The sequence below is a fragment of the Rattus norvegicus genome, chromosome 10 (genome assembly GCF_036323735.1).
Source record: "Rattus norvegicus strain BN/NHsdMcwi chromosome 10, GRCr8, whole genome shotgun sequence".
NCBI lineage: Eukaryota > Metazoa > Chordata > Mammalia > Rodentia > Muridae > Rattus > Rattus norvegicus.
In genome coordinates, this window is record NC_086028.1 from 87,943,325 (window position 1) to 87,957,212 (window position 13,888).

At 40.9% G+C, this 13,888-nt stretch overlaps 1 protein-coding gene and 1 long non-coding RNA gene across 10 annotated transcripts in view; one reads left to right on the top strand and one right to left on the bottom strand.

Annotated features, from left to right (window-relative positions):
- Positions 1-13,888, bottom strand: part of Gpatch8 (G patch domain containing 8) — an 80,350-nt gene that overhangs the window by 11,151 nt on the left and 55,311 nt on the right. For all 9 annotated transcript variants that reach the window (NM_001398883.1, XM_039087760.2, XM_039087763.2 and 6 more), the window contains 2 exons: positions 11,375-11,518; positions 671-801 (listed from right to left, as the gene is read on the bottom strand). In NM_001398883.1, coding sequence (NP_001385812.1) covers positions 671-801; positions 11,375-11,518 — 275 coding nt within the window. The remainder of the gene's footprint in view (positions 1-670; positions 802-11,374; positions 11,519-13,888) is intronic.
- The window catches only part of LOC134480882 (uncharacterized), a 30,726-nt gene that overhangs the window by 4,997 nt on the left and 11,841 nt on the right, over positions 1-13,888 (top strand). The window contains exon 2 of the long non-coding RNA XR_010055817.1: positions 1-13,888. This exon is cut by the window's right edge and continues 11,841 nt beyond it. This is a non-coding gene — a long non-coding RNA (uncharacterized LOC134480882).

Here is a 13,888-nt window from a genome sequence, read left to right on the forward strand (position 1 = left end):
AGAGATTCTCAGGTGTCCGGGGATGACCTCAGACTCACTACACAACCAAGCACAGCCCTGTACTTCTGGTCGACCTGCCTCTACTTCCTGAGTGCCGGGATTACAGGTGTGTGCCTACATTCTTATGTGGTACTGCAGAATCAAACTAGGCCTTTATATATCCTTATGCAAAGCACTGAGATATACACCCAACCCTATTAAAAAACTTGTTTTAAAGCTTTTACCTTATTTTTACATGTGAGCACTCTGCACGTACACCTGCATGCCAGAAGAGGGCATCAGATTCCTTTACAGATGGTTGTGAGCCACAAAGTGGTTGCTGGGAACTGAACTCAGGACTTCTGGAAAAGCAGCTGAGCCATCTCTCCACAGCCCCTCCCCTACCATCCAATTTAAATATTTTTTTTTCTTTTCTTTTTTTCAGAGCTGGGGACCGAACCCAGGGCCTTGCCAATTTAAATATTTTTAAGATCAATATTTTTTGAGATCGGGTCTCATCCGGTCCAGGTTTGCTTTAATTTTGCAGTAATTCTCTTGCCTCAGCCTCCCAAGTGTTAGGATTATAGGCATGAGCTATTACACTCAGTGTTTGAATTAGAATTTTAAATCTGTAAATTTAAGCATTAAGGATTCTATTTATCTACAGGATTCCTGACATGAATTTCCCTACCATTCAGCTTGTTTCCTTTGCTCTGCCAACTCATGGAGCCGCCGAAGGGCTTTTTCTTGCTTCTTCTCATCTTTGCGGGATCTTGAAGAGACATTTCGGGCAAACTCTCTTTGCTTGAGATCTTTTAATCTCTGAGTTAGTAGAAAGAAAGAAACAGAAGGTGAGCAATTTTAGTTAACACACAGTTGTGAAGGCAAAGCCTTTACAATATTTCCCTGAACAATGTCACAGCACTAGCACGGAGTACACTATTTATAGTACTCAGAAACACAATGGCTTATTACTTTGAGCATGACACTTGGATTATGGGCATTTGTAATTAGGGCAGCAAGTCATTTGCCTTATTGTACAAAACAAAATGATTTCAGAAGCAACACGCAAATTTTAGACTATTGGGAAGAAAGAAAAGAGACCAATCACCTGCTCTTCCAGGATGCAGAACCAGACAAACAAATGTGAGAGAAACCGTAGTAACGCAGGCCAAAGTGAGCAGAAAGGGCTTAGGCTGGTACAGAAAAGTACCCAAGGGGTAAGATCTATACAAAGCAATGTACAGCTTACATGGGAGGTTAACAGAATCAGAGCAAACAGAAATATTTTCTTTCCCCACCATAAAAATATGGGGGAGGGTTGTCTGGTTTTAGTGATAACAGAGGTTTCTTGTAATTATTAAATTCTAGAGAGGTCTTTCAACCCTGGCACGTTCAGAACTCAGCCTGACCACTTTCATCCAGCCTGTCTGCTAAAATGGAAATTATGTACCTTTTCACTCCTTCATGGCCCTGAGAGGAACACCAGGGAAGAAGGAGAACAAAGGAAAGTTGAAGGTTCTGTTACTTAAAATTAAAGTAACAGAATGGGCCTTTTGTTTTCAGAAGCTACTGTGTAATTTTCCTCAAAACAAAAGAAAACAAAAACCAAAGAAGTGTCGTAAGACAGGCTGGTGACAGAGTCCGACATACCCATCTGCAATGAAGACGGTGCAACACACTCCATAATATGAAAAGTGAAAGCAAGGCCTACCCATCAGCCTATGCTCTCCCAACAGCGTAGGAAAAGGGAGCTGACCCAATATAAAGTGGACATTGCTTTAGAAAGGCATGGTGTTCAACAGACAGAGGAATTTTCTTACCTAATATTTATGAAATGTGTTTCAAATCTTTTGGAATTGGGAAGGGGAAGGGAAGATAGACACATACACACAAAAAAGATATATAGCTAAAGACACTATAGAATAACTCACTCTTGTGATCTGGGCTCCCAAATTAGAAGGATTTGCTCTCAAAACATCAGCTGAAAACGTCACATCACAAAGAGAAAAAAAGTAAAAATAAAACAAGAGTGGAAGAGAAAAAATAAGGCAAGCATTACTACATAAGCTCTCAGTGAATCTACAAACGATATACTCAACAATCAGGGACAAAAGCATCCACTCAACAAGGGCTGGGGAGAAGCAAAGAGTCGGAAAACACATGTACACATACATGCATACGCACATGCACACAGAGTAATCACGTCTAGATAAACGAAGTCACCCTTCTTCTGTAATAAGTTCCATTTCCTCAAGAGAAATGGTCAGGGAACTTCAGAAAAGACTGCTACTATCTAGAAGCAGGGAGTGCTGCAGACTCACTCACTCATCTTTAGTTTAATCAACAGCTAACAAGGCTGGTGCTGGTCTAAGTCCCATAGAGATTTAGATTTTTATAAACTCAAGCCTTTCCCCGCTCCTTGGTACTAAGCTTACTACTGAACCACCTATATCCCCAACCCTCCTTTGCTTTTAGAGAGAAGGCCTCACTGAGCTACCTGGACTCACCTTAGTCTGTGGCCCAGGCAGGCCTTGAACTCCTGCCACAGCCTTCCAAGGAGCTGGGATCACACATCTGCACCACCAGGCTCACTGAGGATTAACTAGCTTAGAAAGAATGAATTCTAATGTTTTTCTTTTGAGAGGAAAGGGACAAAAAAAGATCCACTGTGACTATTATGCCACTTTTTTTATGGATAAATCTTCTTTTTCCTTCCTAAACACTTAATAGGTTCTCTTATCAAAATTTAAATAGGATGCAATGTTTTTTCCATGTCTCCCTATACACCTCATGAAGTTCTTCTATGTGCATCTTACTCAAAGCAGGCATTTGTTGAACTATAGGACATTGTTCAAAAAAAAAAATAATTTTTATCAAAGCCTGGAGCCTTCAGATTGTGTCAGACAAGGATTAAGTCTTCTTCCTCTTCTCCTTCCTCTTGCTTCTTTGAAACAAGGTCTCATTGTAGCCCTTGACTGGCCTCTGCCTCCTGAGTACAGATATTAAAGGGGTGGCTGGCTCTATTCATTCTGGAAGACGAAGGAACAGGACTAAGTCCACAGCATTCTCAACACATTCTACCCAAAAGTCCTGCCAGAAGTACACAGAGAGACAGGAAACAGAATGTTGTCAAGGAGACAAACCTCAAGCGTAAGCTCCTTCTAGGTAAGAGGCATCCGAGTACTCTATCAAGTACAGCAAACATCCCTCACAAACTTCAGTCAGTCCTGGAGTCTCAGGGAGGCAGAATGAGACCTTCCCAGGTCCAGGTCAGTCTTTGAGACAGCCTATAGACCCCCCAAACCCAGCAGGCGCACAGCCGCCTTTCAGATGGTGACATCCTGACGGGAATGGAGAAACACGCCTTTTCTTTACAAAGAACAGCTTATTTGTGCATTTATTTATTGTGCCTTTGTGTAAGCCTTGGCAGGGCCTGGCTCTCCCCTTCTCCCCCGGGATCCCAGGGAAAGACTTGTCATGAGGCTCAGTGAGCAGCAGACCCTCCCTCATCTCCTGAGCCACCTTCTGGGCTCTAAAAAAGGTTAAGATTCTATTTTCCTTATCTGACCCAACTTTCTTTCCCACTTGAGGTCAAAGAATTCCCTTCACCAAGGCTCTGCTGTCTGTCCCTGCCCCTGACCCCTCCTAAGAACCCAGAATAGCATTCTCTGCAGTCAGCACCTTGCCCTAGTTCTCATCTATGACTGCCAGTTTCTGTTCTCAAAACAGCTGTTCCTGTCTTTCAGAAAGTGTAAAACTTCAGTCAGAAAGACCAGGACAATCCACTAATCACAGTCAACTGACCAGTACCTCACAGCCTCAGCTGTCCTCATTATAAAATTAGAATGAGGTATTAATAGGTTTATGAGATTAAATGCCAAAATGACCCTCTTTAATATTTCAACTCTAGGCCTTACTCATGGGCAAGTGCTCTACAACTAAACTGTCTGCGGCCCTCCTTTAACTTTTATTTATAGAAAAGGCCCTTCCCTATCACCAACCTGCCCAGGCTGCTCAGGTCGCAACTGTTCATATTACTTTTCTTTCTTTTCTTTTTCTTTTTTGGTTGTTCAAGACAGAGTTTCACTGTGTAGTCTTGGCTGTCCTGGACTCCCTGTATGTAGACTAGGCTGGCCTCAAACACAGAGATCTGCCTGCTTCTGCCCCCCTTGTGCTGGGATTAAAGGTGTGCACCACCACCCAGTTACTATTTTTATTTATTTATTTATTTATTTCTATTTTTATTTTTAAAATAAGCTTTATTAAATAAAAAACTTGCAAGCAAGCAAACGAACACACGCAAAGATTAACTACTATTTAAAGAAAATCTCTTTTTAAATAAAAACCCCTGCCCTGGCGATGGTGGTGGTGGTGGTGTGGCACCTTTGGCACTCGGGCGGCAGCAGACGGCTGAGTCTGAGGCTAGTCTAGAGCACATGCTGCCTGGTTGTTTTCTTTTTAAAGTCAGTGAATTGAAGACAGACTATACATACATTTTATGCATTTTGTGTTGCCCTGAGCAGAGTTGGAAACAGAACAGAACATAGGGGTGGTTCATGCTTCAGTCTCTTTTTGGATATATATGTGCTCTGACCTTCTTCAACCTGTAAACTCCTTCTCCTCTCATATCAACGATCCTATATACCAAAAGTCCCACCTCTTTCCCCTCCTGTTTTATGTTTCCCTTTCCTATAGCACAGTGATATATAACAGGACCACCTTCTGTCAAACTGAAGTAACCCCTCAAGAATTGGGCCAGTGTGCCCAATTCAAGATCCAGGGTTTGATGTTTCTGAAAAGACCATCCAGGGTATCACTCAACGGTGGCGGGAGATAACGCAGAGCCCCACGTCTAACTGGACGGGACAGAGCAGGGGCATCTCAGTTCAGAGAGGACAGTGCCTTTATACTCCTCCCAACCAACGGGGAATTCGGTCTAGTGGCCTTACGGGCTAGGTAAGCTATGACTGAGATCCATGTGTAGCTCAGTCTGTCCTTGAACCCTGGCTTTCCTTTTGCAGGGTTGGACTTGTTAGGTATGAACAAGCACCTGGTTCAATGCTTTCCTCACAGCACTGCCACTTACAAGCTTTTAGTTGGGTTGCTTTAACCTTTCAGACTACAACAGAATACAGGCTTCATCGTAGAATTACTATCACAGTATATCTTAGAATGTATCACTGAGTAGTAATACCACTGAGATGAATTTAAATTTACAAAGAAAAAGAAGTTGAAACAGTAGAACATGAACATGGTAGGCACATAAGAGAATATGTAGTTTACCTGCCATACTAGTTCCTGACAAGTTTGTCATCAACTACCTGTAAAAGCAGATGGCTTTCCTAAGTAGACCCTTTTCCGGAGTTAATTAGGCTGTGATTACTGGACAAGTAACCTACTCTTAGTTGGTAAAAAGATCAAAACATGCTCAAGTTGTAGAGACTGACCAAAGACTCCATTCTCTATGAAATAAAACAGTCCCAAAGAAAACGGCACCCACAGTGATCGACCACAAACCCAGCACAGCTCACTCTGCACAGCTGTACACAGGCTCCAAGACTCGTTCTGCCCTTCACACTTTGTTCCCACAGCATAACTACTTGAGAGGGGAACTGTGTTAAGTCAATATTTATGAAGCTTTAGAAGTCAGAAATACTTTATGGTTTTCTAAGGACAAACACTGTAAACAAAACACAGACGTGGAATATGTTCACAGGTGTATGATCTAGATAGTTCACTATTTTTGTTTAATTTCAGCCCTAGGATTATCTTCCCTCATCCAACTGGTTATGTCTATTCTGATCCCCTGACACACACACACACACACACACACACACACACACACACACCCCACATAGAGAACTGAATGACAGAAACAAACAAACAAAAATAAAACAAAAAAGTCAGCAAACAGTGAAGCATCAAGAGCAAAGTGGCCTCTGCAAACCCACTGTTTCTGAGAACACACTTTAATTCAGAGATCAGTTACTTTTTGAGTACTGAGAGAAAACCAAATACTTCAGCTATCTGGCAATACTAAGTATGAAAAGAACCTAGTATGAGTAGGTAACATCGTCAAGATCCAGCCAGACAGTAGAGTGTTAGGGAAACCATGCATTAAAAGCCTCTACCCTAATTCACTTAGTGATAAAATCACTACTGACTGTAATGGGCATGCTGTTTCCAAGTTCAGAAAAGTACTATTCATAGATGAAATAGATACTGGTATTATTAAGACCAGGTTTTTTAGAACATGTAAAAAGTGCAGAAGTTTTGATAAAAAGTCATTTTAGAAAAAGCAACATTTTTTCTAGGAACTACCAGAAGCTGATTTAGAATGCCAAATTATAGCAACCAGATCAGATGACCACAACTGAGATTGTAAGAAGTGAGCCCAACACGGGAGGGTTGGAGAGAGCTTCAGTGTGTCCAGTGTCAGTCCGAACTTGGGGACATGGGAAGGAACATGGAGTAGGTCTGAGTGACAACTCAAGTGTTTGAAGGAATCTGGCAAGGAACTAACGCCTCACAGACGGTAAAAGATGATGTGGAGCACACTGCTGTTTGTGTGAGTGAGAGAAGCAACTACCAAGCTGTGACCAGGCTTGGTGAAGTATAGTGCCAATGTCATCAGATGGTCCAAGATGAGTCAAAGGCTGACTTACTGAGCAGTTCTAGGTGTTTAAAGAGATGGCTTCAAAGCATGGTAGGTTCTTATCTGTAATCCTACGAGAGGGATCAGAAGTCCAACGACATCACCATTAACTGTCTAATTAATTAAATCACAGCAGCAACGAGAGAAGAAACCAAAATCAGTAAATCACAGAGTGCAGAAGACACGTGACTGCCATGCTGCAGAAGTTAGCTCTGAGCTTCTGCCTCAGTGACTGTGAGTGGATGCCACTGTCTTTGACTCTGATTTTTTTTAATGTGGGAACCAATTAAAATTAAGTGGACAAACTAACATCACGGAGACTAGCTTAATAGATTTGCTGAGGGGAGCTCATTGCAAAGATCCCTGGTGACACAGAGGCAGTTACAGACAAAGTGTGAGTAAGGTGCTTTCCTTTCCTCTTGCTGTTTGTTTGCAGTCCTGAAGGGCAAGCCGGGCTTTGAACACACCCGCCCTCCAGCCCCGGTGTTTACTAATGAGCTCTCTTACAGATTTCCCTCCGGGAAGAAGTTCCCTTGCAGTCTGATTTTGAGGCTTTTACATCTACCAGCAGACAAACCTTTTTAAAAGATATGCAAGATAATGAAAAGGGCAGGGAAGCAGGGATGGACAAACCTTAAGCTTCGTATTTAACCGTGGCTCACAACTAAGTCAACAGGCAAGGACACGATCAATGTTTACTAAGCACACGGGCATGTCAGAACTTAATAAGTAATCATATGTGGGTTATTTCTTTAAGCATGGCTGGCTTCATCACTGGTAATTTCAAAAGGTAATAAAACAGTACAAGAATTAGAAACACAGTGCCTACACTTTTACGCTTAGAATGTTGAGCAGAGTCTCAATTATTTTTGTATTGATGCCTTCACAAAAATCTTAGAAAATGTGAGAAAAGCTAGCAATAAAGGCATTTAAAAGCTTCCTTTCTTCTTCCCTAAAAAAGACCACAAATGAGGGTAACCATGCTGCTACTTTTTTAAGAAACTGGACCTTAAGAAAGGTCATAGCATTTCCCAGGGTCTGCCTACATTAGTTTACCAGGAACAAAGCTTTTTTCTAAAGTTTTTAAGATTTATTTATTATTAATTAATTACTTTATTTATTATTGTATATGATGAGTACACTGTCACTGTCTTCAGACACACCAGAAGAAGGCATGGGATCCCATTACAGATGGTTGTGAGCCACCATGTGGGTGCTGGGAATTGAACTCAGGACCTCTGGAAGAGCAGTCAGTGCTCTTAACCATTGAGCCGTCTCTAAAGTTTTAATGGTGAAAATCTGAAAGAAGATGCAAGCTAGGACCAACTACCATGGAGTAAAGTACTTACCTTTTATCTCTGAGTCATTAATAATCCTGTGTCTTGGTTGAAGGCAACACAAGGTGCCTTTATGATTTTAGAGCACCAATTTGAAAACTGGCAGACCCAGATGTAAGTTCATGTGCACAGAAAAGGATAAAGTACGTGACCTATCTCCTGTGAGGTGTGATTTAGCTGTGCCGTGGCAAAGTCAACTGATAGTTCCTTACAGTTTTGAACGGAGGCCAGGGAAGGTGAGAGAAGGGGGCAAGGGACTCTAGAGGTCAGCGTGGTTTACAATGAACACACTCTCTTGAAAAGAGGAAAAAAGACAGAAGGAAGGAAAGAGTGGAGAGAAGAGTTGGAATTATAAAGGGCATTTAAGACTCTTTTCTTGATATATTTATAACATGCTCTCCTGAGATTCTACAACTTGTAGAAAGACAAGAATATGAAGAAAGATGATATGGTCTACTTTTCAACAAAAACAAAACAAAAAACCCCCCAAAGTCATACATTCTATAACTGTTCCTTTTGTTTTGCTTTGTATTTAGAGACAGAAACTTCTTCCTATGTACCCCAGGCTTGCTTCAAATTAAAAATCTTCCTGCCTTCACTTACTAAAAACTGAGATCTCAGGCTCATGCCACGATGCCTAGATCTTTAATATGTGAAGTGTACTTCTGATTCAGGTGAAGGAATGAACTAACATGTATTTGTAAATGACACAGTTAAAGATCTTCCCTTGTCATGGCTTTCAAACATATTCTCTATTTTTGAGTTCTCTGTAAAGAATTCATAATTTTATGAATTATACATGTATGCATGCATGTGTGTGTTTGTGCTTGTACACATGGAAACTAGAGGTTGGGTGTCAGTTGTCTTTATCACCTTCCACCTTAAGTTTTGAGACATGATCTCTCATTGAACCTGCTAATTAAATTAGTTAGGCTAGGTAGAGACCCTGGATATTCCTGTCTCTGCCTCTTCAGTACCGAAATGATAGGTACAGGCTGCCATGCCTGCTTTGTACATGGGTGCTAGGAATCAGAATTTACAATACCATGCTTGTGTTACAAGCACTTTACAAAGGAGCAATCTGCCTGGCATCAGGGTAAAACACAGGGGAGGAGAGAGAAGTGTCTATGGTCTAAGCATATGGGGAGGCTCAGAGTTGGTGGAGAGTGTCTTCCTTAATCACCTTCCCCCTTACATACTGAGGCAGGGTGTCTCACTAAACTCTTTCTTACCATTTTGGCTAGTCTGGGTAGTCAACTGGCTCCTGGGATTCCAGGATGTTACCATGTCCATCTAAGAGATCTGATCCAGTCCTTATACTTGTAGAGCAAGTACTTTACCATCTGAACCATCTACTCAGATCTCTGAATTCTTTTTTTTTTTAAAAAGATTTATTCACTTATTATATATAAGTACACTGTAGCTGTCTTCAGATACACCAGTAGAGGGCATCAGATCTCTTTACAGATGGTTGTGAGCCACCATGTGGTTGCTGGGAATTGAACTCATGACCTCTGGAAGAGCAGTCGGGTGCTCTTAACCACTAAGCCATCTCTCCAGCCCAGATCTCTGAATTCTTAATTTTATATTTTTATTTTGATCATCTAAAACAGTTTAAGTAAACATTTTGGATCTAGATGAGCTCTTTATAAATGTTTATGATACAACTAAGGATGTAAAATAATTATGAGCTGTGCTAAGCAAACAAGAAAAATAGCATCATCTATTTCAAGGTTTTCTTTTTTTTTTTTTCTTAAATATTTATTTTATGTATATAAGTACACTGTAGCTGTCTTCAGACACACCAGAAGAGGGCATCAGATCCCATTACAGATGGTTGTGAGCCACCATGTGGTTGCTGGGAATTAAACTCAGGACCTCTGGAAGAGCAGTCAGTGCTCTTATCCACTGAGCCATCTCTCCAGCCCCTATTTCAAGGTTTTCAATAGTTAACCTCAGTACTGGAGATTATAGTTCTGGGCAGGGTAATTCTGTATTCTGAGGTACTTCTTGTGCTCTGTAGAATATTTAACGTATCTTCGGATTCCACCCACTTGATCTCAAAAATACCACCACTTAGTTATGGCGACCTGAAATGTACCCAGACAACAACTCTGAAGAGCACCTGGGGAACAGGTTCTCTCCAGGCTGATAACTACTGTGATCAAGTAGAGTAGTGAAACAAGTCAGTCAGCATATACAGGAGAAGAAATGAGAATGGAAAAAAAAAACCAAACAAACCAACGACTCAGGCTGCAACAACTCCTCCTGCACTGAGGGTGAGAGCTGCATCACTGAGGTATTAAGGTCAGTATGAATTCCATTAGTTTGGCACTTTCTTACACATTTGCTTTGATAGAAATTCTTTCCTCTTAAAAAGTAACTGTGGGGTTGGGGATTTAGCTCAGTGGTAGAGTGCTTGCCTAGGAAGCGCAAGGCCCTGGGTTCGGTCCCCAGCTCCGAAAAAAAAAGAACCAAAAAAAAAAAAAAAAAAGTAACTGTGAGGCCAGGGAGATAGCCCAGCCATCTTGTTTGGTATGGTGGCATCATTCTGAAATCCTAACACTAGCTGGGTATCTGTGGAGGGCCATCATAAGATAAAGACCAGCTTGGTCTACACAGGGAGTTCTGGGACATTTAAAGACTATTTGTTTGAAAGCAATTTAACGGAAACCATTATTAAGACCTAAGAGGTTTGGTCCTGGGTGCTATGAAGCAAACTAGGCAATCCATGAGGAATAAGCCAGTAAGTAGCACTCTCCCACAACCTCTGTATCAGCTGCTTCTAGGTTCCTGCCCTTACTTCCCTCGTGATAACTGTTACCTAGGATATAAACCCTTTCCTCTCTAAGTTGCTCTTGGTCAAGGTGTTTCAAGTTTCCTCATGGCAGACACTTATTAAGACAAAGTAGCTTGTCGTTGTTAAGATAATGTGTCTAATTTTATTTTTCTTCCCGATTTAGGTACTTTTCAAGGCATATAGAGTAACAAAATGACTTACTGATAGGAAACAGTAGACAATAAAACTTGAATTCTTATATATGCAGATGTTCAGATGACCACAGTCAAGGAAAACTATTCAGAAGTTTAACATGTTGAGGAATAAGGAGAAACTGACATAAGCTCTCTCAGATCAATCACCATATTGAAAAAAATTAGAAACTACTTAAAGCATTACTTCAGGTTTAAGAAATTCACAACTTACTATGCTACTTAAAGTGGTAACAGAGTGGCAGGGATGTTATCTATGTTAGGATAGTCCCATGGAAAAAAAATCAAAGTATCAGGTATAAAAATAAAGACTGGCTGATACAAGAAGCCAGTCACACTCATAAACATCTACGATTGTTAACAATGAAAAGTCTTTTTCCTTGGTACCAAGTAGTCAGTTATTTCTTACCTGTTTGTGTGCATGATCATAAGAGTTGATGTGGTTGTCAAATTCCTGATGTTTCTGATACTGTTTATCACAAAGTTCACAGTAAAAGTTGGCTCTGAGATCTTCTAAGGCTTTTGCAATTGCCTTTTCTTTGTCAACATAATCCTGTTAAGAAGCACAAAATAATAATAAAAAAAACCCAAACTCAGTAGAATTTAGACAGTCACTGCCCAAGCAGAGAGACAAATAACTTTCCATAACATTCAATGGCACCAGTAAACGCCACATCAAACACGGGGGATTTGGTAGGGTGACAATTTGTGTTTGCGCTGGCAAGTGTTCAATAGAGTGAGATCTTATTTTCCTTTTGGCAATACTGTAAACAAGATTCTGTATCATTTCCTACTTTGTCCTTGACCAAAATATAAGACACAATTTAATCAGGCACAGTGGTGTTGCTTGTCCAAGACAGCCCAGGCTGGCAAGATTGCCCTGAGTTCAAAGCTATCCTTCAGAAGTAGGTTTTTTGTTTTTTTTTTTTTCCGGAGCTAAGGACCGAACCCAGGGTCTTGTGCTTGCTAGGCAAGTGCTCTACCACTGAGGTAAATCCCCAACCCCTAAAGCTATCCTTAATGCAGAGAGATTACTAAATTAGTCAGGGTCATACAGCAAACATCTGTGTCATCATGTCCCTCCATTTGATTCATCTTTAAAAGATACTGTTATTTTGTTTTGAATGTTTGTCTGCTTTTATGTATGTGTAATACATATGTGTCAATGCCCAGAGAAGACAAAACAGGGTGTTTAGATTCCCTGGGATGGAGTCATAGGCAGTTATGAGTTGCCATGTAGGAACTGGAAACTAAATCCAGGTCCTCTTCGAGAACAGTAGGTGCCTTTAACTTTTAAGCCATCTCTCCAGTCCCATTATACCCCGTTTTTAGTTTTAAATAGTGATTGGAATAAAGCACATACTAAACAGGATGAAGAGCAATTAGATCTATCTAAGAGGACTCAAGGGTCAACATAAAGAAAAAACCAATCAGTGAAGCATATCCTATTACTAAGGGGAATGGGATTACATGATCATCTCAATTGGTTAAGAACAAATAAAAACCTGGCAAAATCTAATCTCTCTTCCATGGTAAGAACTTCAACAAACAGGATAGGAAAAAAAAAAAATCCATGAAAAGCCTCTAGCTAGCCAGCGGTGACTGACCCCTATCCTATCCTATCCTATCCTTGGAAAGCTTGGGAGGGATAGCATAAACTACAGCCAACCTAGATTACATGAGTCCAGGAAGGTTTGTTTGGACTACTTTAGTAGGACTCTGTTTCTCCCTGCCTTCCCCTCCAGTGCTCCCAACCCTTTTTACATAGAAAAAAGAAAAAAAAAATCAGCTAACATCACTATGGTGAAAGAATTAAAGTTCCCTCTCAGAATCAGAAACGAAGCAGAAATATTCACTTGTCTGCTTTGAAGATGGGGTCTTATACATTCCAGGCTAGCCTCAAACTTGCTATGTAGCCAACATAACCTTGAACTGCACCATCGTGTCCAGTTTATATAATGCTGGGGATCAAACTCAGGGCTTCATTCACATGTAGGCTTGGCAATCACTATACCAACGGAACCATATTTTCAGGCCCACTCTTGCCACTTCTGTGAGTTTGAGAAATCACTATTAGTTTGTTTTTGGAGAGTTGTTACAAAGCCCTAAATGGCCTGGAACTCCCCCAGGCTGCCAGAGATCCACCTGCTACTGCCTTCCAAATGTTGGGATTAAAGGAATGAGTATTGTTATTTTTCTCAGAGAAAATCATGCTTTACCTTATGGCTTTCAAGCTCTTTGATTCTGGTGTAGTTTTTAGAAAATCTTTTATGTGCTCAGCTTGGAAGCCTTGGGTTTTCCACTTACACTTAGTACAATATCCACAATACCACCACAATCCAGGCCAGCCTGCAATTTACTGGCCTACACTCAGGCCGACAATCAGCTGCATTTGTTGATTTTGTTACTTTTTGTTGTTGCTGTATTTTTTTAAAAAAGACTTATTTATTATGCATATAGCATTCTGCCTGCATTTAAATGGCAATGGAGGAAAGGGCATCAGATCTCATTACAGATGGTTGTGAGCCACCATGTGGTTGTTGAGAATTGAACTCAGGACCTCTGGAAGAGTAGTCAGTGCTCTTAAACAGCCCCCCACCCCCCCACTCCCCCAAGCAAACTCTCTAGCCCCATTGTCTCAAAAAACAGAGACAGAGACATGCCTCTGGCTGTTCAGGCCTGTGCAGAACAGCCTTGAACTTACAGGCTGAGTACACCAGAGTGGAGCACTGGAATAAAAGATGTGTAGAGTCATGCCAATTTTGATTTTACCCCCAACCCCCAGTTGCTGAAAACTTCTAGGTCTACCTTTTCTCTTTCCTTTTCTTCTAAAAATCAAGTTTTGTAGTGAGAATTTTGGTTTCTTTAAAGACACAGAAATACTATAATAATGTGTTTTCACTTTAAACCCAGGTGTGGGATA